At 44.9% G+C, this 25,886-nt stretch overlaps 1 protein-coding gene across 1 annotated transcript in view; it reads left to right on the plus strand.

The window, feature by feature from the left end:
• The window catches only part of LOC124719943 (flocculation protein FLO11-like), a 283,431-nt gene extending 259,302 nt beyond the window's left edge, over positions 1-24,129 (plus strand). The window contains exons 13-15 of the mRNA XM_047245145.1: positions 2,645-2,873; positions 14,727-14,934; positions 22,132-24,129. Coding sequence (XP_047101101.1) covers positions 2,645-2,873; positions 14,727-14,934; positions 22,132-22,316 — 622 coding nt within the window. The 3' untranslated portion in view covers positions 22,317-24,129. The remainder of the gene's footprint in view (positions 1-2,644; positions 2,874-14,726; positions 14,935-22,131) is intronic.
• The last annotated feature ends 1,757 nt before the right edge of the window (positions 24,130-25,886 follow it).

Raw genomic sequence — 25,886 nt, forward strand, 5'->3', positions numbered from 1 at the left:
CGTAAGTTTCAACATATGTTGTAAGAGACAGTACGAAAGGTACGTTCATTGTGTGAATGTACATAATGTAAATAAAAAAGTAGACGTGATTTTATTCACATTATCTCCTGAATCTGGCATCTCTGATCCCGGATTGCCCACCTCAAAAATGTTCAGTGGAACATCCTCTACGGCCTGTTAAGTTCTTCCACGCTCTTACGGAGAAACCTTGTAGACTGATAGTAATCCGAAGGAAAAAAGTAATGAGAAGTGGCAAGAATGGGATTACTGATCAACTTACTACGAAGTAGATAAAGTGAAGGAGTGCTGCGAACGTGGGAGTAAGATAAGAAAGATATAAAGAGCAGATTAGCTCAGGCAAGGAGCGCAGTCTTGGCCAAGAGAAGTCTGTTAATATCAAAAAGTGGCCTTAATGAAGAAATTTCTGGCAATGTACATTTGGAGCCCAGCGTTGTTAAGCACCGAAACATGGACTGTGGGAAAAGCAGAACAGAAGGGAATCGAGGCGTTTGAGATGTGATGCTGCAGAAGAATGATGAAAATTGTGTGGACTGGTAAGGTAAGGAAAGGAATGAAGAGGCTTCCCTCGGAATCAGCGTGGAAAAGATTATGTGGGGAACGTTGACAAGAAGAAGGGACAGAATGATAGGACATGCTCTGCGAAATCAGTGGATACCTTGTTTTGTACCAGAGAGGCCTGTAGAAAGTAAACTTCGTTGGGGAAGACAAACGTTGGGATTCAGCCAAGATTTAATTGAGAACGTAGGTTCCAAGCGCTACTCTGAGATTAAGACATTGATACACGAGAGTAATTCTTGGTAGGCCGCACCAAACCAGTCAGAAGACTGATGCAAAAAAATGAGATAAAATGAAAGTAATAGGCAGTACTTGGCTCGCTTCATCTACATAATGAAAAAATGCAATTGCAAATATCTGCTGATACAGCACAAGAAATACGCTAATGGAAAAGAAGGGAAAATCCTGCCAGGTGTATTACCATAGGACCAGCTGTTCGAGAAACAATTCTGTGTAGTCTTGAGTTTGTTGATCGTCAAATGATGATACACGGTGACAATTATTGAGCTATACGAAGTAAAATCGTCATAACTTCTGAACAGTTTGGGTTAGGACGTTCAAACTGCACCGTTGGCCGCGGGGCATGATGGCAACTACGAGGGTCACTCCAAAAGAAATGCACACTATTTTTGTAAAAATACAGTTTTAATTCTGCATGTGTGAAAGTTGTACAGTGTGTAGATACATCCTTCCCGCTTGTTTTCAAACTTAGTTCAACCTGTTCCCGTGAGTGGCGCCGTCAAAGCATGTCTTCAAGATGGCTGCTACACTTGACGTTCGTCAGAAGCAACGTGCTGTCGTAGAATTCCTGTGCTGTGAAAACGAGACAGTGGGAAACATCCACAAGAGGTTGAAAGAGGTGTACGGAGATGCTGCTGTCGACCGCAGTACAGTCAGTCGGTGGGCGAGCTGGTTACGTGATAAAAGCGGGCACGGCAATATTGAGGATTGTCCTCGCAGCGGCAGGCCTCGTACTGCACACACTCCAGACAATGTGCAGAGAGCTAACGAATTGGTGACTGCTGACAGACGCATCACAGTGAACGAATTGTCACGCTACGTTGGGATAGGGGAAGGAAGTGTTTGCAGAATACTGGAAGTGTTGGCGTTAAAAAAGGTTTGTGCCAGGTGGGTTCCCAGGATGTTGACAGTGGCTCAGAAAGAAACAAGAAAAACGGTATGCAGTGAACTTTTGGAACAGTACGAGAACGGTGGAGATAAATTTCTTTTGGAAGAATTGTGACAGGTGATGAAACATGACTCCATCATTTTTCACCAGAGACGAAGATGCAATCAATGGAGTGGCTTCAAGCAAAATCACACAAGAAAAAAAAATTCAAAACCACACCTTCTGCTGGAAAAGTTACGGCTACGGTGTTTTTCGATTCTGAAGGACTCTTGCTTGTGAACGTCGTGCCAAGTGGAACCACCATAAATTCTGATGGATATGTGACGACACTGAAGAAACTTCAAGCTCGACTGAGCCGTGTTCGACCACATCGGCTAAAGCAGCATGTTTTGCTGTTGCACAAAAATTCACATGTCAGTCAAAAAACCATGGAAGCGATCACAAAAGTCGGATGGACAGCACTGAAACACGCACCTTACAGTCCTGACCTGACTCTGTGTGACTATCATCTCTTTGGTAAACTGAAAGACTCTCTTCTTGAAACAAAGTTTGAAGATGACGACTCCCTTGTGCACGCTGCCAAACAGTGGCTCCAACAGGTCGGTCCGGAATTTAACCGTGTGGGTATACAGACGTTGGTTTAAAGGTGGCGTAAGGCAGTTGAGAGGGATGGAAATTATGTGGAGAAATGAAAATATTGTTCCTAAAGGATGTATCTACACACTGTAAAACTTCCAAACATGTAGAATAAAAGATGGATTTTAAAAAAATAGTGTGCATTTCTTTAGAAGTGACCCTCGTAGTATGCACGGTGCTCTAAGCGACCCCCACCACTGCCGCTCCCCCCACGCTTCCCCAGCTGACTGCGCATCTAGCAGACACGGCATTTTGCGCGCGCTAAACCGCAGCGAATCACGTTGTCCCGCCTCTCGCCCCCAGGGCTGGAGTCCGCCCCCCGCTGGGCGGCCCCCGCCCCCTGCGGCCCGGCCCACGCATCGGCGCGCTGGCCGGAGGCGGCCGCCCCCGCCTGCCCGGTGCCGCCCCCGCCTCCACAGCGGCGCCAGACGCCGCCCCCAGTCCCAGCTCGACGCCAGCGCCGGCGGCGGACCACGAGGAGGACCACGCAGCTCCAGCCGCCGCCGACGACGCCGCCCCCGCCTCGCAGGAGGTACTGTATACTTCACTAGCGCCGCTCTGACGTCACAGTTACCTGCATGTATATTGGGTGAAGCAGCTAACGGCGTGTAACGAAAGTATACAGTACAAGTTGCAGGAGCCATTCCTCACACGTAGACCAAGAAATTACTTTATTTGAACAAGGATATGGAAACGCTTTATTTCCATGTTACAGCTCATTTTCTCCAAGTCATTAATCACGGGAAACACACAAGAACAGAATGTTACGAGGATAATCCCAAAAGTAAGGTCTCGTATTTTTTTATTAGTACATAGAACTGTTTACACTACTCGCCACTAAAATTGCTACACCACGAAGATGACGTACTACAGACGCGACATTTAACCGACAGGAAGAAGATGCTGTGATATGCAAATGATTAGCTTTTCAGAGCATTCACACAAGGTTGTCGCCGGTGGAGACACCTACAACTTGCTGACAAATAGGAAAGTTTCCAACCGATTTCTCAAACACAAACAGCAGTTGACCGGCGTTGCCTGGTGAAACGTTGTGATGCCTCGTGCAAGGAGGAGAAATGCGTACCATCACGTTTCCAAGTTTGATAAAGGTCGGACCGTAGCCTATCGCGATTGCGGTTTATCGTATCGCGACATTGCTGCTCGCGTTGGTCGAGATCCAATGACTGTTAGCAGAATATGGAATCGGTGGGTTCAGGAGAGTAATACGGAACGCCGTGCTGGATCCCAATGGCCTCGTATCACTAGCAGTCGAGTTGACAGGCATCTTATCCGCACGGCTGTAAAGGATCGTGCAGCCACGTCTCGATCCCTGAGTAAACAGATGGGGACTTTTTCAAGACAACAACCATCTGCACGAACAGTTCGACGACGTTTGCAGCAGCATGAACTATTTGCTCGGAGACCATGGCTGCGATTACCCTTGACACTGCATCACAGACACGAGCGCCTGCGATAGTGTACTCAATGACGAACCTGGGTGCACGAATGGCAAAACGTCAGTTCTTCGGATGAATCCAGGGTCTGTTTACAGCATCATGATAGTCGCATCCGTGTTTGGCGACAGCGCGGTGAACGCACATTGGAAGCGTGTATTCGTCATCGCCGTACTGGTGTATCACCCAGCGTGATGGTATGGGTTACACGTCTCGGTCACCACTTGTTTGCATTGTCGGCACTTTGAACAGTGGACGTTTCATTCCAGATGTGTTACGTCCCGTGGCTCATTCGATCCCTGCGAAACCCTACATTTCAGCAGGATAATGCACGACCGCATGTTGCAGGTCCTGTACGGGCCTTTCTGGATACAGAAAATGTTCTACTGCTGCCCTGACCAGCACATTCTCCAGATCTCTCACCAATTGAAAATGTCTGGTCAATCGTGGCTGAGCAACTTGCTCGTCACAATATGCCAGTCACTACACTTGATGAACTGTGGTATCGTGTTGAAGCTGCATGGGCAGCTGTACCTGTACACGCCATCCAAGCTCTGTTTGACTCAATGCCCAGGCGTATCAAGGCCGTTATTACGGCCAGAGGTGGTTGTTCTGGGTACTGATTTCTCAGGATCTATCCACCCAAATTGCGTGAAAATGTAATCACACGTCATTTCTAGTATAATATGTTTGTCCAATGCATACGCGTTTATCATCTGCGTTTCTTCTTGATGTAGCAATTTTAATGGCCAATAGTGTATTTCTACAACGGTTTACATCAGTTTACAGCTTGAACATTTAGCTACCCGGTGATCAAAAAGTCAGTATAAATTTGAAAACTGAATAAATCACGGAATAATGTAAATAGAGAGGTACAAATTGACACACGTGCTTGGAATGAAATGTGGTTTTATTAGAACCAAAAAAATACAAAAGCTAAAAAAATGCCCGACAGATGGCGCTTCATCTGATCAGAATAGCAATAATAATCATAACAAAGTAAGACAAAGCAAAGATGATGTTCTTTACAGGAAATGCTCAATATGTCCACCATCATTCCTCAACAATAGCTGTATTCGAGGAATAATGTTGTGAACAGCACTGTAAAGCATGTCCGGAGTTATGGTGAGGCATTGGCGTCGGATGTTGTCTTTCAGCATCCCTAGAGATGTCGGTCGATCACAATACACTTGCGACTTCAGGTAACCCCAAAGCCAATAATCGCACGGACTGAGGTCTGCGGACCTGGGAGGCTACAGTCACCATTTCTTCCTGAACTGCCGGCCGTTGGTGGCCGAGCGGTTCTAGGCGCTTCAGTCTGGAACCGCGCGACCGCTACAGTCGCAGGTTCGAATCCTGCCTCGGGCATGGGTGTGTGTGATGTCCTTAGGTTAGTTAGGTTTAAGTAGGTCTAGTTCTAGGGGACTGAAGACCTGAGATGTTAAATCCCATAGTGTTCAGAGCCATTTGAACCTTTTTTTTTTCTCCCTGAACTGTCTCAGCAGCATTACGCCTTGTGCTCGGTCGGCCACTACGGGGTCTATTGTCTAAACAACCCGTGGCTTCGAACTTCGAAATCATTCTCGCCACAGCTGCATTTGTCAATGGACATTTACCCATTCGAATCCCCTTCCTGTGGCGATAGGATCGTGCCATTCTGATAATACAGCTTCAATAAAAGCGCCTTTTCAGGTAACGTCAACATGCTGCAACTGCTGGTGCATCTGATTCTCTCTCTCATTACAGCTCCTTTCATACACGATTGTCATGCGCAGTCATTGACGTTTTGCTGTCCAGCGCCATCTTTCGGACATTTTGTGAATTTTTTTGTTGTTGTTCTAATAAAACCCCATGTCATTCCAAGCATGTATGTCAATTTTTACCTCTCTGTCTACGTTATTCCGTGGTTCATAAAGTTTTCAAATTAATACTGACTTTTTGACCACCCGGTATTTTTCGACATAATCACTATTTATGTCGATGCATTTTTGTAGGCGCTGTGGCAGTTTTTGTATGACCATATCATACCAGCTCGCCGCCATGCTGTTCAGAAAGTTATGAACCTTTTCTTTCACCTCGTCGCCGGAGCTGAATCGCTTTCCGGTCAAATGTTCTTTTAACCAAGGGAACAGGTGATAGTCACTGGGCGCCAAGTCAGGACTATAGGGTGGGTGGGTGATTATTTTCGACTGAAACTGTTGCAGGAGAGCAACGGTTTGCCTAGCGATGTGTGGGCGAGCGTTGTCATTGAGAATGTGTACGCCCTTGCTCAACATTCCTCTTCTCCGGTTCTGATTTGAATTTGGCATCCATGCACACTTCCGCCAATTGGCGATGGATTTCAATCGGCGCAGTGCCCTTAGCGATCAAAAATCGAATAACTGCGCTCAATTCGCACTTGGCGGTAACATTCTCAATGGCTGCCAAGCCAAGACTGAGCGCCTCAGCGCGGCGTGCCCATGTTTACACTCAGCTCGCGAGGCACTCTTCATAACAGTGTGACCAACTGCCACACAAACAGAGTCCTGTAGTTACAGGAGACCTTACTTTTGGGATTACCCTCGCAGAATTGTGGGGGACATCTCTGTTCCCCGCCAGTGTTTTGTTTTTCATGTCCCAGTTGCCACGCCTCTCTTTCTTCCACCCAGGCTCAACAGACAAAGTTACCATAATTTCGTAGAGAGTGTTCTACCTAATCTGTTCATCTACATCTATACTCCGCAAGCCACCCAACGGTGTGTGGCGGAGGGCACTTCACATCTCACTGTCATTACCTCCCTTTCCTGTTCCAGTCGCGTATGGTTCGCGGGAAGAACGAATGCCGGAAAGCCTCCGTGCACGCTCGAATCTCTCTAATTTTACATTCGTGATCTCCTCGGGAGGTATAAGTAGGGGGAAGCAATATATTCGATACCTCATCCAGAGACGCTCCCTCTCGAAATCTGGACAGCAAGCTACACCGCGATGCAGAGCGCCTCTCTTGCAGAGTCTGCCACTTGAGTTTATTAAACATCTCCGTAACGCTATCACGGTTACCAAATAACCCTGTGACGAAACGCGCCGCTCTTCTTTGGATCTTCTCTATCTCCTCCGTCAACCCGATCTGGTACGGATCCCACACTGATGAGCAATACTCAAGTATAGGTCGAACGAGTGTTTTGTAAGCCACCTCCTTTGTTGGTGGACTTCATTTTCTAAGGACTCTCCCAATCAATCTCAACCTGGCACCCGCCTTACCAACAATTAATTTTATGTGATCATTCCACTTCAAATCGTTCCGCGCGCATACTCCCAGATATTTTACAGAAGTAACTGCTACCAGTGTTTGTTCCACTATCATATAATCATACAATAAAGGATCCTTCTTTCTATGTATTCGCAATACATAAGATTTGTCTATGTTAAGGGTCAGTTGCCACTCCCTGCACCAAGTGCCTATCCGCTGCAGATCTTCCTGCATTTCGCTGCAATTTTCTAATGCTGAAACTTCTCTGTATACTACAGCATCATCCGCGAAAAGCCGCATGGAACTTCCGACACTATCTACTAGGTCATTTATATATATTTTGAAAAGCAATGGTCCCATAACACTCCCCTGTGGCACGCCAGAGGTTACTTTAACCTCTGTAGACGTCTCTCCATTGAGAGCAACATGCTGTGTTCTGTTTGCTAAAAACTCTTCAATCCAGCCACACAGCTAGTCTGATATTCCGTAGGCTCTTACTTTGTTCATCAAGCGACAGTACGGAACTGTATCGAACACCTTCCGGAAGTCAAGGAAAATGGCATCTACCTGGGAGCCTGTATCTAATATTTTCTGGGTCTCATGAACAAATCAAGCGAGAGTAGATTCTGGGTTTCCAGAAATGACATGATACGCCAGCAAAAAACATGTTCTAAAATTCTACAACAGGTCGATATCAGAGATATAGGTCTATAGTTTAGCGCATCTGCTCGACGACCCTTCTTGAAGACTGCGACTACTTGTGCTCTTTTCCAGTCATTTGGAACCTTCCGTTCCTCTAACGACTTGCAGTTCACGGCTGTTAGAAGGGGGGCAAGCTCCTTCGCGTAATCGAATTGGTATCCCGTCAGGTCCAGTAGACTTTCCTGTTAGCAGATGTTCCTCTAGATGTGTGATAAAACGTGTACTTCATGCACGATGGAGCACCTCCTCGTTTTATCATTAGATTTGGTGACACATGGATATGCAGAGGTGGACCAGTTGGTCGGCCTCCACTCTCCAGACCTAAACCCACTGACTTTTTATTTGTGGGGACATTTGAAAGCTCTTGTGTGCGTAACCCCGGTACAACACGTTCGGAGTTTACGTGCTCGCATTAGGGAAGGCCGCCAAACCATACCCTATAGCACAGGTAAACACCAGCGCATGGGAGATTCACTACAGTGGCGGGTGGATACCCACGCGGGGCATACTGAACATCTCCTGCCAGAAAGAGCTGCTTGTGGTATGCTGGTCCGGTCTGTTAGCGTGTGTTCTCGTGATTAATGAGTTGGACAAGTGAATTGTAACATGGATACAAAGCGTTTCCAGACCAATGTTCAGATAACATTATTTCTTCGTCTGTGTACCAGGAATGTGTCTTGCAATTTCTGCCGAACGTTATTGTTTCACCCTGTATAGCCTCGCGAGGTTGCCGCGCGGTCTCGGGCGCCTTGCCACGGTTCTCACAACTCCCCCCGTATGAGGTTCGAGTCCACCCTCGGGCATGAGTGTGTGTGTGTTGTCCTTAGCGTAAGTTAGTGTAAGTTTGATTAAGTAGTGTGTAAGCCTAGGGACTGATGACCTCAGCAGTTTTGTCCCATAGGAACTTGCCAATACCACCACCACCACTCCCTGTATATCCAGATTCCATATCCATATATTATATTGTTATTGTGATCTTCAGTCCAGAGAACGGTTTGATGCAGCTCTCCATGCTACTCTATCCTGTCAAGCTTCTTCATCTCTCAGTACCTACTGCAACCTACATCCTTCTGAATCTGTTTAGTGTATTAATCTCTTGGACTCCCTCTACGATTTTAACCCTCCACTCTGCCCTCCAATACTAAATTGGTGATCCCTTGATGCCTCAGAACATGTCCTACCAACCGATCCCTTCTTCCAGTCAAGTTGTGCCACAAACTCCTCTTCTCCCCAGTTCTGTTCAATACCTTCTCATTAGTTATGTGATCTACCCATCTAATCTTCAGCATTCTCCTGTAGCACCACATTTCGAAAGCTTCTGTTCTCTTCTTGTCTAAACTATTTATCGTCCACCTTTCACTTCCATACATGGCTACACTCCATACAAATACTTTCAGGAACGACTTCCTGACACTTAAATCAATACTGGATGTTAACAAATTTCTCTTCTTCAGAAACGCTTTCCTTGCCATTGCCAGTCTACATTTTATATCCTCTCTACTTCGACCATCATCAGTTATTTTGCTCCCCAAATAGCAAAACTCCTTTACTATTTTAAGTGTCTCATTTCCTGATCTAGTTCCCGCAGCATCACCCGATGTAATTCGACTAAATTCCAATATCCTCGTTTTGCTTTTGTTGATGTTCATCTTATATCCTCATTTCAAGACACTGTCTTTTCCGTTCAGCTGCTCTTCCAGGTCCTTTGATGTCTCTGGCAGAATTACAATGTCATCGGCGACCCTCAAAGTTTTTATTTCTTCTCCGTGGACTTTAATTCCTACTCCGAATTTTTCTTTTGTTTCCTTTACTGCTTGCTCAATATACAGATTGAATAACATTGGGGATAGGCTACAACCCTGTCTCACTCCCTTCCCAACCACTGCTTCCCTTTCATGCCATCTGGTTTCTGTACAAACTGTATATAGCCTTTCGCTCCCTGTATTTTACTCCTGCCACCTTCAGAATTTGAAAGAGATTATTCCAGTAAACATTGTCATACGCTTTCCCTATGTCTACAAATGCTAGAAACGTAGGTTTGTCTTTCGTTAATCTATTTTCTAAGATAAGTCTTAGGGTCAGTATTGCCTCACGTATTCCAACATTTCTACGGAATCCAAACTGATCTTCCCCGAGGTCGGCTTCTACCACTTTTTCCATTCGTCTGTGAAGAATTCGTGTTAGTAATTTGCAGCCGTGGTTTATTAAACTGATGGTTTGTTAATTTTCACACCTGTCAACACCTTCTTTCTTTGGGATTGGAATTATTATATTCTTCTTGAAGTCTGAGGGTATTTCGCCTGTCTCATACATCTTGCTCACTACATGGTAGAGTTTTGTTAGGCCTGGTTTCCCAAGGCCGTCAGTAGTTCTAATGGAATGTTGTCTACTCCCGGGGCCTCGTTTCGACTTAGGTCTTTCAGTGCTCTGTCAAACTCTTCACGCAATATCATATCTCCTATTTCATCTTCATCTACATTCTCTTCCATTTCTATAATATTGTCCATTTCCCTTTTTAAATTTTCTAACCTACCTGCCCGATTAAGGGACCTGACATTCCACGCTCCGATCTGTAGAATGCCAGTTTTCTTTAAATCTGCATGCCCTCGGGAAAAATGACGGCTGTTGTTTCCCCTTGCTTTAAGCCGTTCGCAGTACCATCACAGCAAGGCCGTTTTGGTTAGTGTTGCAAGGCCAGATCAGTCATTCATCCAGACTGTTGCCCCTGCAACTACTGAAAAGGCTGCTGCCCCTCTTCACATACTAATGTTATAAATGCCAAAGTAGCTGTGTCTGTTATGCTTTCAGGACTAAACCGCTCGACCGATTTTGATGAAATTTGCTAGCAGACAGCTTGAATGCTGAGGAAGAACATAGGCTACTTTAGCAACATATTTATTGATCTGAAGAATATAACGCGAAGTATGGAACAGTAATTACTCTTTGAAAAACCTATTTACTCTTTGACTTTTGAACTTACTACTGCTGCAGAAACAACAAAGAAAGCATGCCAAATTTAAACGAACGCAAAATCCCCAAGATTAGCAATCTTTTACAGAAGCTATAAATTTAGTTCGGACTTCAATGCGAGATGCTTCCAACATTTTCTGCAATGAAACTTAGTCTAGAAACCTGGCAGAAAATCGAGATTCTGGTCGTATGTAAATTATCCTAGCGGCAAGACACAATGCCTTCTCTGCCCAATAGCAATTGAGGTACTACCATTGACAGTGTTGCCAAAGCAGAGTTACTAAACACAGCCTGCCGAATTTCCTTCACCAAAGAAGACGAGGTGAAATATTCCAGAATTCTAAAGAAGAAGAGTTGCCAACATGAGTAAGTTAGAAGTAGATATCGTCGGAGTAGTAAAGCAGATTAATTAATAAAAGCAAATCTTCAGATTCGAACTGTATACCAATTAGGTTCCTTTCAGAGTATGCTGATGCAACAGCTTCATACTTAACAATCATATACAACCGTTCGCTCGACGAAAGATCCATACCGAAAGACTGGAAAGTTGCGGCAGGTCACACCAACATTCAAGAAAGACAATCGGAGTAATCCACTAAATTACAGGCCCATATCATTAACGTCGATATGCGCCAGGATTTTGGAACATATGTTCTGTTCGAACATTATGAATTACCTCGAAGAGAACAGACTATTGACAGACAGTCCATAAACAGTTAGAAAACATCGTTGTTCGTGTGGAACGCAGCTAGCTCCTTACTCACAAGAGGTATTGAATACTATCGACTAGGCATTTCAAACTGATTCCTTATTCTAGATTTCCAGAAGGCTTTTGAACCGAACCACACAAGGGCTTTGTTGTGAAATTACGTACTTATGGTATAACGTCTCAGCTATGCGGCTGCATTATTGATTTCCTGTCAGAGAGATCACAGTTCGTAATAACTGACAGAAAGCCATTGAGTGAAACAGAAGTGATTTCTGGCTTTCCCCAGTTCTTTATCTGTATTAACGATTTGGGAGACAATCTCAGCAGCCATCTTAGTTTCTTTGCATATGATACTGTCGTTTATCGTCTAGTAAAGTCATCAGAAGATCAAAAGAAATTGCAAACGGTTTACAAAAGATATATTTACTGTGCAAAAATTGGCAGTTGACCGTAAATAATGGAAAGAGTGAAGTCACCCACATCAGTGCTAAAAGAAATCCGTTAAACTTCGATTATACGATAAATCTGTCAAATCTAGAGGCTGTCAATTCAACTAAATACCTAGGAGAGACAGCAAAGGACCTGGAAGAGCAGCTGAACGGAACAGACAGTGTCTTGAAAGGAGGATATAAGATGAACATCAACAAAAGCAAAACGAGGATAATGGAATGTAGTCGAATTAAATCGGGTGATGCTGAGGGTATTAGATTGGGAAATGAAACGCTTAAAGTAGTAAATGAGTTTTGCTATTTGGGGAGCAAAATAACTGACAATGGTCGTAGTAGAGAGGATATAAAATGTAGACTGGCAATGGCAAGCGTTTCTGAAGAAGAGAAATTTGTTAACATCGAGCTTAGATTTAAGTGTCAGGAAGTTGTTTCAAAAAGTATTTGTATGGAGTGTAGCCATGTATGGAAGTGAAATGTGGACGATAAATAGTTTGGACAAGAAGAGAAAAGAAGCTTTCGAAATGTGGTGCTACAGAAGAATGCTGAAGATTAGATGGGTAGATCACGTTAACTAATGAGGAAGTATTGAATAGGATTGGGGAGAAGAGGAGTTTGTGGCACAACTTGACAAGAAGAAGGGATCGGTTGGTAGGACATGTTCTGAGGCATCAAGGGATCACCAATTTAGTATTGGAGGGCAGCGTGGAGGGTAAAAATCGCAAAGGGAGACCAAGAGATGAATACACTAAGCAGATTCAGGAGGATGTAGGTCGCAGTAGGTACAGGATAGGTACAGGGAGTAGCATGGAGAGCTGCATCAAACCAGTCTCAGGACTGAAGACCACAACAACAACAACAACAACAACTAATATGGTGTTTTGAAAACAGGCCATTCTTTTTGAAAAATACTGTAGTCTAGCCATTCCTTGCTGGATATTACATTTAACTGTACAGTATCTCGTTCTTGTTTATTCGAGTGGTTCGTAATGTTAAATGATTTGTTTTGTTTTCCACGAATATCAGTAAGAGTAACTAATAAGGAAATGTAGTTCTGCCTCGAAAAATCGCAACTTTTCTTGTGTTATTAGCTGTGCATGTTGCCGAAAAGTGTCGCCACATTCAGTGGGTTTTACATATTATCCTATTATTACATACTGGTGTTCACAAGTATTTCGTTCAAAAACGGTTCAAATGGCTCTGAGCATTATGGAACTTAACATCAGAGACCATCAATCTGCTAGAACTTAGAACTACTTAAACCTAACTAACCTAAGGACATCACACACATCCATGCCCGAGGCAGGATTCGAACCAGCGACCGCAGCGGTCGCGCGGTTCCAGACTGAAGCGCCTAGAACCGCTTGGCCACTTCGGCCGGCCAAGTGTTTGGCATTCGCAGCAAAGCTACAATTACTTCCTTCCATTGGAGCATATTAACGCAGACAAGAAAAATTACGTTTCCTCGAGGCAGACCCACATTTCCATGTTAGATATTAGGGAGCAGACACGGCCGAGGAAACAACTTCGATCACAAAGTCCAGAATGAATTTTCAGTCTGCAGCGGATGTAGCAATGGAGAATGTCCTGGAAGACTAAAACTGTGTGCCCGACCAGGACGCGAACCCAGAACTTTTCACTTTTGGATGGCAAAAGCTACCAGAGTACTACGAATGAGCTACCAGAGTACGACTCACAAGCCGTCATTACAAATCTACTTCCAGCAGAGCTTCATCCCTGAGAAAATTGTGGGACTAGCACTCTTGGAAGAAACGATATTGCAGAAACATGGTTTAGCCACAGCATGGCGGATGTTTCCAGAATTAAGACAGAAAGGAATCACAGACACTTGCTGCGAGTGGGCATTGAATGAAATTTTAAGATTTTCTGCAATTTGAAAATTCGTGCCAGCCAAGGATTCGGACCCAGATCCCCTGCTTAGAAGGCAGATGCTCTGACACTAAGCCACCTGGACATAGTGGCCATGGCCGCTGCATAGACTATCCTAGCACACAATATGTCAGGCCCAAATTGTCGACTTACTGGCACACTGTTAATGTAATCCGCCTTCTCCATTCTCCTCATTACTCGCAACATTTGAAAAGACACATATGTCCGAAAGAACTGACACCCCATATATGCATATATAATTAAAGCGAGATAGACAGTGGTCTCTTCAGTGCAGATGCACACCAGGCTCAAACTCTTACGGCAATTGGCGAAGTGCTGCGAGTAATGCGGTTAATGGGCAAGGGGCACTACGTCAGTACTGTGTTATTAGTGAGAATTTGAGCCTGATGGAAGGTGCGCTAGAGTAGTCCTTGCAGCTGGGATGACCAGTAATCAGAGCATGTGCTAGTAAACAGGGGACCCGGGTTTGAATCCCAGTCTGGCACAAATTTTCGACTTTCTCCACTGATTTCAATCAATACCCACTCGCGGCCAGTGCCTCAATTCTGGAACCCCCCGCCCCAAGCTGTTGCTAATCCATGTCGCATCATGCCCTTTCTTCTAGCAGTGCTAGTTTGGTATGTTTCACATCAAAACTTCTGTGAACTTTGGAAGGTAAGAGATGAAGTACTGGCGGAAGTAGAGTTGTAAGGACGGGTCGTGAGTCGTGCTAGGGTGGCTCTGTTGGTACAGCAGTTGCCCACTAAAGGCAAAGGTCCCGTGTTCGAGTTCCGATCCGGCACACAGTTTTAATCTGCCAGGAAGTTTGGCCCTCACGAGAAGGGTCCGTTGCCAGTGGACTCGCCAAATCCATTATTTACTGCAAAACGAGGAGTCTGAAGGCAGCCGCAGAAGAGAGAGGGAGGTACCCGCAGCGTTTCGGCAGGGACGAGGGCGCCATCATCACGAGGGTCTTTCCCGTTCGCAGGAGTCGAGCCCGGCGACGGCGGCGGACGCGCTGAGCAAGCTGCGCCAGCGGCCGCGCCTGCGCGTGCAGCCCGCCTCCAGGGCGCCCGCCCCCGCCGCCCCCGCGCGCCGAGGCCTTCCGCGCACCGGCGCCGCGCTGGCGCGCAGGCCGGCCGCCCCCGCCGCCTCCACCGCCGCCCCCGAGGACGCTGAGGAGCACGAGGCGCAAGGTGAGCGGCTCCCTGCAGATTCCTCTTCTCGCAATTAAATCTGGTAGCTTTCTCTCTGATGGACTCGCAGCACTTATTACGAGGGCTATCCACAAAGTACATTACGTTTTGGAATTAAAAATAAATAATTGGAATTTTTTTTTATTATATACAGATGAAAGCCACACTTCAATACTACTTTTCTACATAGTTGTCATTTAAATTAAGGCACTTATCGTAGTGATGGACGAGCTTGGAAATTCCTTCGTCGTAAAATTCGGCCGCCTGCGCCTTCAACCATGTGGCTACCTCTTCTGGAAGCTGTGCGTCGTCATCAAAACGCTGCACAGCCAACCACTTCTTCATTGCTGGGAATAAGTGGAAGTCGCTCGGTGCCAGGTCGGGACTGTACGGCGGATGAGGAAACGACTCCCACTTAAAAGATTCGAGAACTTCACGAGTGGCATTTGCCGTGTGGGCCCGGGTGTTGTCGTGAATCATCAAGATCTTTGAGCCCAACTGTCCCCTGCGCTTGTTCTGTATTGCTCTTCTGAGGTTGTGCAGAGTTTGGCAAAACCTTTGAGAGCTTATTGTAGTGGCTCTTTCCAGGAAATCCACAAAAATCACACCTTTTCTGTCCCAAAAGACAGTCGCCATTACCTTCCTTGCCGACATTGTCTGCACGCATTTCTTGGGTTTTTGGGGGGAATTTGTGTGCCCCCACTGCATTGACTGCAATTTTGTCTCGCAGTTCACATGCTTAACCCATGTTTCGTCACCAGTAACGATGCGATCGAGTAATGAGTCGCCATCTTCCTCGTAAGCGTCCAAAAACGCTAACGCTGCAGCCATTCGCTGATTTTTGTGAATCTCTGTCAAGATTTTTGGTATCCATCTTGCTCAAAACTTGTGGTAACCGAGCTTTTCGGTAATGATTTCGTGCAACAAACTTCGTGAAATTTGTGGAAAACTCATAGAGAGTTCCGTTATTGTGAAATTACGGTTTTCACGGACCGCGGCATCGACTTTTACGACAAGTTCGGGAGTCTCTATGCTGGGTCTTCCACTTCGCTCTTCGTCGTGAACGTTAGTTCGGCCATTTTTAAATTTTATGACCCACTGACGCACTCCACCTTCAGTGATTATGTTGTCCCCATACACTTCACAAAGCTGCCGATAGATTTCTATCGGTGTACAGTTTTTTGCAGTCAGAAACCTTATTACAGCACGCACTTCACACTTCGCGGCGGAGATTAGCAGCAGCTAGACTAGGGGGTTAACTGTCTCCTGTGCAGAGGGAGCCATTAGCATCACAACACTACAGGTTGCATTTCACTGGTGTCATTACCAGGAATCACGGGCTGCTCCAAAATGGTGTCATACTGCACTGCAGTACTGCACTGCCATAGATTACTGTCATCAGTTAGTATTGCAGCAACCTAAGGAGATGTGGCATTATTCCAATGTGTTGAAGAGACACTGCAGTGTTACTAATGGTGTTGTATCGTGGGAAGCAATCAGCTTATACAACAGGTCACGGCTGCTAGTGACTGAGTGAACTCTGAGGCCACAATGGTAGGCCACCCACATCCTGCATCCTCATGTGTTACCTCTCATGCGGCAGTATCACAGTACCATTTTTCAACAGAACAATGCTCGGCTATATGTGAAATGTGCCATTGTGAATTGTCTGTGAGGCACTCCAGTGACCAGCAAGATCCCTAGCTCTACCTCCAGTGGAGCGTTTGTGGGACCAGTTCAGATGTCACCTCTGTTCCAGCACGAACAGCCAGGATATCAACCATCAGTTAGGCCCACCCCATTAGCCGAGCAGTCTAACGCACGGATTTTCCAGAGAGGGAAGGAGCGCCTGTCCCCGGCACGAATCCACCCGGCGGACTTGTGTCGAGGTCCGGTGAGCCAGCCAGTCTGTGGATGGTTTTTAGGCGGTTTTCCATCTGCCTCGGTGAATGTGGGCTGGTTTCCCTTATTCCACCTAAGCTACACTATGTCAGCAATTGCTGCACAAACAAGTTCCCCATGTACGCCGTACACCACCATTACTCTAACACGCAAACGTAGGGGTTACACTCATCTGCTGTGAGACGTTCCCGGGGAGGGGGAGTCCACTGGGGGCCGAACCGCACAATAACCCTGGGTTCGGTGTGGGGCAGGGGAGGGGTGGACTGCGGTAGTCGTCATGGGGTTGTGGAGCACTGAGGCTGCAGCGAGGACAGACCCTCTCCATCGTTTCTAGGTCCTCGGTTAACATACAACAATCAGTTACAGACGTTGTGGCGGGGGGGAGAGGAGGGGGAGGGAACCTTGCGTCTTGCTTTATGACACCCTTCCCAATGGAATCAGTGCATACATCGAGCCCAGAGGTAACGCAATGTCATAGTGACAAATCGCCTCATACTGTAAATTTGAGCCGAGTTTGTAATCACTGAAATAAAATCAACGTATCCTCTCAACCAATGAAGTTTCATTTCAGTTTCTCCTCCCTTCCCAGTTTTGTTTTTCTGTCAGGCGATGTAGCTCATCCCTCTAGGAGACTTACCAAATAAGAGCAATAAAGGCAAATGAGGAGGTTAGTGTGCAACTTCTGGAGAGGCCAGTCTCAATTCTTTGCCAGCCAATGGCGCAGTTCCCAGATGCACTACGGCAGGAGTCTTAAGGGTTGTAGACGAAACATTAGTAACGACAGAAGTGTGGGTTAGGTTTTGATCAGTGCTGAACTAGCCGAATGATTACGGCAGCTGCTTTCATGAAGTAGCAATCAGGATTCCCGTCCCTCTCGGGCACATACAATGACGGAGTATAAATAGCAACAGCAAAAAATAATTAATGTTGAGTAATGAAATTCCGGGAATGCATTTGTCTAGGTAACATAACTAAGTCATTAACACTCAAAATTAGAAATTAATGTATGCCAGATGAGTCATCACAAATGTGAAATTAATAACCGGTGTAACCATCAGAACGTTGAATGCGAGCATGCATTCGGTTGAAGAGGTGCCAGATGTCAGTTTCTGGCATGGAGTTCCATGCTTATTGCACTTGTTCGGTGAATACTGGGACTGTTAATGCAGTTTGTCAATGAAGTGGGAGTTGTCCAATGATGTCCCGTATGTGCTCGACTGGAGACAGATCAGGTCATCTAGCAGGCCTAGGCAACGTCTCTACACTGTGTAAACCGTGCTGGGCTAAACGGCGGTAGGTGAGCGTGCGTTATCCAGTTGGAAAACACCCCCCGGAACGCCGTTAATGAATGGCAGCACAACAGGTCGAATCAGCGAATTTAAGTTCAGTCTTGGAGGAGTCAGGGTGTGTAGGCTAACAACGAGAGTACTCCTGCTGTCATACAATATCACACCCCAACACACAGGCAGGTGGGCTACAATGGCGGCAGGTGAGTAAGCGTTATCCTGTTGGAAAACTCCTCCCGGAATGATGTTAATTATGGCAGCACAACAGGTCGGATCAGCAAATTTTAGTCTTGGAGGAGTCAGGGTGTGTAGGATAACAACGAGAGTACTCCTGCTGTCATACGAAATCGCGCCCCAACACACAGGCAGGTTGATTGCAGGCCCTGAACTGGCTTCCTTCTAACCAACACACGGCCATAGCTGGCACCGAGGCAGTACCAGCTGTCATCGCAAAACGTAACAGACCTCCACTCTGCCCTCCATGACCTCTAAAATGGCACTGAGCACTATGGGACTCAATTGCTGAGGTCATTAGTCCCCTAGAACTTAGAACTAGTTAAACCTAACTAACCTAAGGACATTACAAACATCCATGCCCGAGGCAGGATTCGAACCTGCGACCGTAGCGGTCTTGCGGTTCCAGACTGCAGCGCCTTTAACCGCACGGCCACTTCGGCCGGCCCATGACCTCTCGCTTGGCACTACTGAACTCGAAAATAGAGATATTTTGTGGTCAGGGCGTCTGGCTATGAGCTGTCCTGGAAGTAAGCAGTTTGTAACAGTCCGTTCTGCCACTGTGGCGCCCAACTTCTGCTCAGATTGCTGCTGCAGATGCAGTACGACTCGTTAGCGCCGTAGGCCGAAAACGATGGTCTTCCCTCTCGGTAGTGCTACGTGGCCGTCTGGAGCCCAGTCTTCATGCGACCGTACGTTCTCGCGACCACCGCTGCCAGCATTCTTATACAGCGATACATTCCTGCCAAGACGTTCTGCAGTATCGCAGAAGGAACACCCAGCTTCTCGTAGCCCTATCACATGACCTTGTAATGATCCCGATAGGAGGGAAAAGAAGTATGGAAGTATACGATACTGAGGACAAATTACGATTTCTCAGTAAATTAAACTCAAATTAGTTAAATTTCGTATGGGTGCAATTATGATGCAATGTTTTTCAATGTCTTTAATATCTAATATTTCGATCCAAAAGAGGTTGCAAAAGCAAGGTACATTTATTTAAACTGTTTTAACACGAATATTTCATTAGGAACTGCTATGTTTTGCTCACATTGGCTTACTCAAAGTGTCAACATATGTGATTCACTACACTTAGTATGAAAAACAAATAAGTTTAATAATACTTTTGTTATGTATACTCACGTAATTTACAGGTTCTACTTTTAACCCCAATATCATGCAAATGAGAAAGGTCATATTCAACACTTTGTACTCCAGCTATTTCACTTGGTTGATACTGGTAATTATTTGTAAAATCCACCATTTATGTTTTTAATCTAAACACCTGACCACCAGAATCATTCGTAACTATTTCATGTAAATAATTCATTTAATAACAATTTAACTGACTTTTAAAAAGGTGATAATTTGTTGATCTCTTTGGAAGGTTATATATAAGAGCACTGTCAAAAAACCGGCAGGCAGTTTGCTCAGTGTAGTTGTGAAAGTCACGTCGGTCAGTGTTTTTAGTGCCAGCTAATTCCATTGCATGTAAAGATGTGTGGATCGCAGAACCAAAGAGGTTGATGCACAAGATGTAACTGTTTTGTCAGAGATACCATGTAAACTTTACGTGTGTTTTTCAAAGAGGAATAAAAACATGTGATGACTTCTATAAAACTACTGGATGTCTCCAGGCTTACCTTTTTTAAAAATCCGGACCTCTTATAAACATATAATCCCCTAGACAACAAAAGTGAAGAGCCATAAATTTTGTCTTTGAAACAGTATTATTCAGCGTTGTGATGACCACCCTGCGAACATCTTTGAAATGTTTTGATGAGAAGTTATATTCTCCTAAAGCATGCCACATTTTATTTACTAACATAAAACTGAATTTTCATCATATTAAGGCAGGGGGCCGTTATAACATCTTTGAAACTCAGTGGGGTGTTGATAATGACGTCTCTGCCGCTTTAAAGGCATTTTTGACTAAATTATATGAATATGGTATCTGCTCTTTCGGACATGTCCAAAAGAACGGATACCATCTCCATATAGTTAAGGCTAACTGGCCATTTACCTTACTCTTCTGTGCTGGATGCACACGCGTTCCCCGAACTCTTACGGGACTCGGTAAGATTGCCTGTCGCGACCAATGAATGTAATGGGCAGAGGCACTACGAATGTAGTGTGCGGACAATAAGCTGGGACTGTGGGTCTCACGGGGAGCGTGCAAGGGATAAATCCCTGCAGTCGCTCTATCCTCTGTGCCCTCGGTGGCTCAGATGAATAGAGTGTCTGCCACGTAAGCAGGAGATCCTGGGTTCGAGTCCCAGTCGGGGCACACATTTTCAACTGTCCCCGTTGATGTATATCAGTGCCTGTCGACAGATTAGGGTCTTGATTTAATTATCATTTCATTCTTCACTAAGATCAATTCACGTCGATTCTTAAAACTACCTATCGCTCACGACCGTTGCCGTGTTATTCAGAGCAAATGAGATTTACTTCCTCACAGTAGCCGCTAACGCCGCTCTTACGCGACTGAATTTAAGTAGCCGTCATCTTTCAGATGTAGGAACACGGCTAACAACTCCTTCTTGGTGTTCCATATGCCTCAATGGTTCCTGCCAGTATCATTTCATGCCACTGCACCCCCGCAACTCCATCAGCATCGATACATTACACTGCGTTTGAGCGCACTTAACTCAATTCAGTTAACCAGGTTGGATTCCGGAGCAATATGGGAACACGCGAGGAAAGCCTGGGCCTACGACTTCTCTTTGAAGGTAGGTCAAGGATGGGCAAACCTACGTTTGTTGCATTTGTAGAATTAGAGTTTTTAATAGTGTTGATGGAAATACTGTCTTTGAAATTCTGAAGGTGCAGGGGTAAAATACAGGGAGCGAAAGGCTGTTTACATTTCGTACGGAAAGGAGACGGCAGTTGTAAGAATCGAGAGGAAGCAGTGGTTGGGAGTGAGAGAGGGTTTTAGCCTATTACCGATGTTATTCAGTCTGTACATTGAACATGCAGTAAAGGAAACCAAAGAAAAATTTTTGAGTAGGAATCAATGTTCAGGGAAAAGTAATAAAAACTTTGAGGTTTGCAGATGACTTTGTAATTCTGTCAGAGGCAGGAAAGGACTTGGAAGAGCAGCTGAACGGAATTGAAATTATCTTGAAATGGGGATATAAGATGAGCATCAACAAAAGCAAACCGAGGATAATGGAATGTAGTTCAATTAAATCAGGTGATGCTGAGCGAGTTAGATTAGGAAATGAGACAGTAGATGAGTTTTGCTCTTTCGGCAGCAAAATAACTGATGATGGCTGAAATAGACAGGACATAAAATGTAGACTGGCAATTGCAAGAAAAAGCGTTTCTTAGGAAGAGAAATTTGCTAACGTCGAGTATAGATTTAAGTGTTAGGAAGTCTCTTCCTGAAAGTATTTGTATGGACTGTAGCGACGTGATGGTTAATAAATATTTTAGACGAAAAGAGGTTTTTGAAATGTGGTACAGCAGAAGAATGCTGAATGTTGGGTGGGTAGATCGTGTAACTAATGAGGAGGCTCAGAATAGAGCAAAGAAATTTGTGGCAAAACCTGATTAGGAGAAGGGATTTGTAGGTAGGGAAGGAAGAGTGTGGAGGTGAAAATCGTAGAGGGAGAACAAGGGATGAATACAGTAAGCAGGTTGAGATAGATATAGGTTGCAGCAGTTAACCAGAGATGTTTCACAGGATAGAGTATCATGGATGGCTGCACAAACCAGTCTGTGGCCTGAAGACCACAACAACAGCAACACAGTCCTGTACCTGTCGTTACAGAGTCAGCAGAGAAGTCGGCCAGCGAGGAGCCGCCCGCCCCCGCCGCCCCCGAGTCGGCGGACAGCGCCGCCCCCGCGGCAGAGCCCGCCCCCACGACGCCCGCCTCCGGCCTGAGCCGCCTCCTCGCCAAACGCCGGCCGCTGGTTCGCCGCCCCCAGCCACAGACAGCAGCAGCTACGGCCTAGGCGTCCAGCTGTCTCATCTCGCCGCGAGGAGCCACAGTCGCACGTCTCACAGACGACCCCGACGATTCCCCCCCCCTCTCCTCCTTCCCATAGCCCCCCCCCCTCCCGGCACCTAGTCGACCCCCTCCAATCCGCCGCCTAACCCTGCCAAATTTCCCACATGCTCCTCCTACTGTGGGGGTCTCCCCACCCACTAGACCTACACACGAGTCAGTAGCAGACGTCGCAACTCGACCGGTGTCCCAAAGGCGATGATCACAATTTTGTTACAAACGTTGAGGTGGACCGACTACACAAAGCAGACTCGTCTCCAAACACTCTATATCATAATTAAGTTTCTCTCGGAGAAACATGCCAGATGGCACTATCCTATCCTTCCCAACCTCCTTATGTTCCACAGACCAGGTAGAATATCTATCAGTTTGTGTCGAACACATCAGCGGTGGTGTCTACAGAAATCTCAAGTCAATAATGAGAGAAAGTTGAATATATCTATCTTCCATGTGCAGCCACAGCAGATCTGATGAATTGTCAAACCAGCACCTTCATACTTCATCAAACTTTATTAAATTCCTTCTACATCCAAACGACTCCAATTTACTCATTCTTTGTACAGACAGTGATAGCGTCTCTTATCAGTTCATTGGTCCTCCTCAACATATTACAACCAATTTCATAATCTTGAAAGTTGAACTCCATCTGTGCATAGTTTTAGCTTCTTATTTACCAAATTTTTGTATCACAGAATATCCCAAAACAACGTCCAGCTTCACTTGTAAAAAACAAATGGCACAACCTTGACTCTGAGATGGGGTTCAAATGGGATAAAACCATGGAGCTAGCGCTGACCTCACTCCACATTTAAACCCATAATCTTTCTCGAAATACGCAACCCTTATGCGTGAATGAAAGGCGCAAAATGCAAACAAGCACTAGCTCTTATGATCTCAAACTGCCGAAACGTGCAGATGCTTTTCACTCTGCCCGATTTACTAACTCAAACTGTAAATAAGTATACTGGTCTTCGCAGACGATATATAGAATTTGGCGTGGCAGGGGGCGTTGAGGACATCGACACAGCCTCACAGTGCTGTTCCCTTCAGAGGACTGGTGTGGCCAGCGGGGAATAGTACTGTCAGTTATTTCTACTGGAGGCTTAAAATCGTGACAGGAGAAGGACTCAGAAAATACACAACTCTCACTCTTGAAGTGACTGATGTAAAATTAGACCGCTCACCTGATTTTAACCCCGATGTTTACTGGTACACTTGACGAATTTATGTCATGACCATAGTCCTTCCTCTAGCGAAATCTTTACTTTTCAGCCTGCACAACCCGACTCTCCCTGCCCCTTACCTCAGCCCTGAAATGAGCCTGATGGACACACAAACACACACACACACACACGCACACACACACACACACACTCACACACACACACATACTCCCAGATGAGGCACCACTGCATCCCACTGCGGTTCTCCTTGGACCCTGGCTATGAGGGACACACAGGTGCCCGTACTATTCCTCCTGATGAGCCACTATCCCGTCCCTCTCCCTCGTTACTGGGACCCCTATTATTACTATTACTATTATAGTTTTTGCTACTAGTACTAGCACCATCCACTGGCTGGTGTTCGTTTTTCTTGTGAGTGTGCAGCCCTACCCTGAGCTGCCAGTGTGAAAGTGCCAAGACTCTTCTTATTGTTTGTTTTTTATTGTCTCCCTCTCCTCATTATTTTTGTACATATTGTATTTCCACACTTGATGCATTGAATTGATTGAGAGGAATAAAACATATTATTAAAACTTACTTTGTCTCTTTACTTTCTCCTCTAAATGTTATGCAAATCTTTCATCCATAATTGGGCATTTTGCAAACACATGTTTACTTATATATTTTATATGGCAACATAAATGTCTTAATGCCTACTCTTACATCTAACCAGACATCCATAATGAGTGTACAATACAGCATGGGAAGTCCATGGTGAGTGCATAACAATAACAATAATATAATAATAATAACACAGTTTTAATATCTTCTGTAAGGCAATGAATATTGGTCAGATTCAACACATCCTCAGTCACGAATTTTTTTCATCCAGCTATTCATCACCCTATAGTCGCACCACTATCACCAGTAAAACTAAAGAAAGAAATTAATTTAATCAAAACTGAGGCCTTTAATAACGGTGGAAAAAAATTTCGAAGCGAAAACTAACAAATGAATCACTACTATAGGTGACGATCTGAATGAAGATTTTGATAGAGGAAAATGTGTTTCAGTACCTTACTTATGTAATGTATCGTATTAGATGCAACGTCTACCGGCCGCTGTGGCCGAACGGTTCTAGGCGCTTCAGTCCGGAACCACGCTGTTGCTACGGTCGCAGGTTCAAATCCTGCCTCTGGCATGGATGTGTGTGTTGTCCTTAGGTTACTTAGGTTTAAGTAGTTCTAAGTCTTGGGGACTGATGACCTCAGTGTTAAGTCCCATAGTGCTTAGAGTCATTTGAACCATTTTTGATGCAACGTATAATAGTTAAAAATATGGCTGCGCTTTTCCACGAATAACACTTTAGAAAAATATTAATCTGTAATTTATAAACTTAAAATTAACCTTTACGTAGCTCAGGAGCCTACAGAGTTACTTGGGGGTGATTTTCCGGTGTTTCATATCGGACAAACCGGTAGTGCCTGTAACATAATGAACAATTGCTAAAGGAGGAAGCTACTAATGTTCGTAATTATACTTTCTCTGAGCGTTTACTAATATTGGGGCACAATCCAAAAGGATTAGACGAATTGACGATTCTACACAGAGAGAAGAAATGTTGGAACTTGAGGTCTTCAGACATATGGTCAGTAACGAAGGCGTCATCTTACTCGAACAAGTACTGTTACGGAACAAAAGGTTCTTTAACCCCTTTAAACCACTTCTCGTAACTGTATGATGCTTTAGTTCATGTTCCGTTGGTTCATTTGCATTTCAGAACCGTTGTTTCTCCCTTTCTTTTACTGACTCTGTACTTTTTTAGTGCCAGAAGGCACTGTATGCAACATTATGTTTTGCAGATTTTATGTAAAGCACATTTCCTCCCTTTTTGCTTGTTGTAACTTCTTGATAAAATCCCACTACAGTATATTCTTTATTCGCAGCTTATTCTCGGCAAGTGCTTGTAATTAATCATTTGATTCATTTTTGCTAGATATTTCCATAGTAATTTTTATAAAAACTGTTTCATTATTTATTATTATTATTACACATTTTTGCCTCGAGGACAGTTATTAGCTTTGATTATTCATTTTTTTCGCTTTCTTCCTCTTTCCTTCTTCCCAAAACCTCTCCATTAGTTGGCTGTGTTCCTGATTTGCTCGGTCCATATTTTGCGTGTTTCCTTCCTTTCTTTTACTCCAAATTTCGTGTTCATAATTTTGTTTCTGAATCTTTCTCTCTCATTTATCATTTCAATACGCATCCCTGCTTGTTTTAGGTCTTGAACACAATTGGTTTACTACATCAAAAATCCCCTTTGTGAGTCTGTTGCTGTTCATTCTATGTATGTG

Source organism: Schistocerca piceifrons, chromosome 11, assembly GCF_021461385.2.
Source record: "Schistocerca piceifrons isolate TAMUIC-IGC-003096 chromosome 11, iqSchPice1.1, whole genome shotgun sequence".
Taxonomy (NCBI): domain Eukaryota; kingdom Metazoa; phylum Arthropoda; class Insecta; order Orthoptera; family Acrididae; genus Schistocerca; species Schistocerca piceifrons.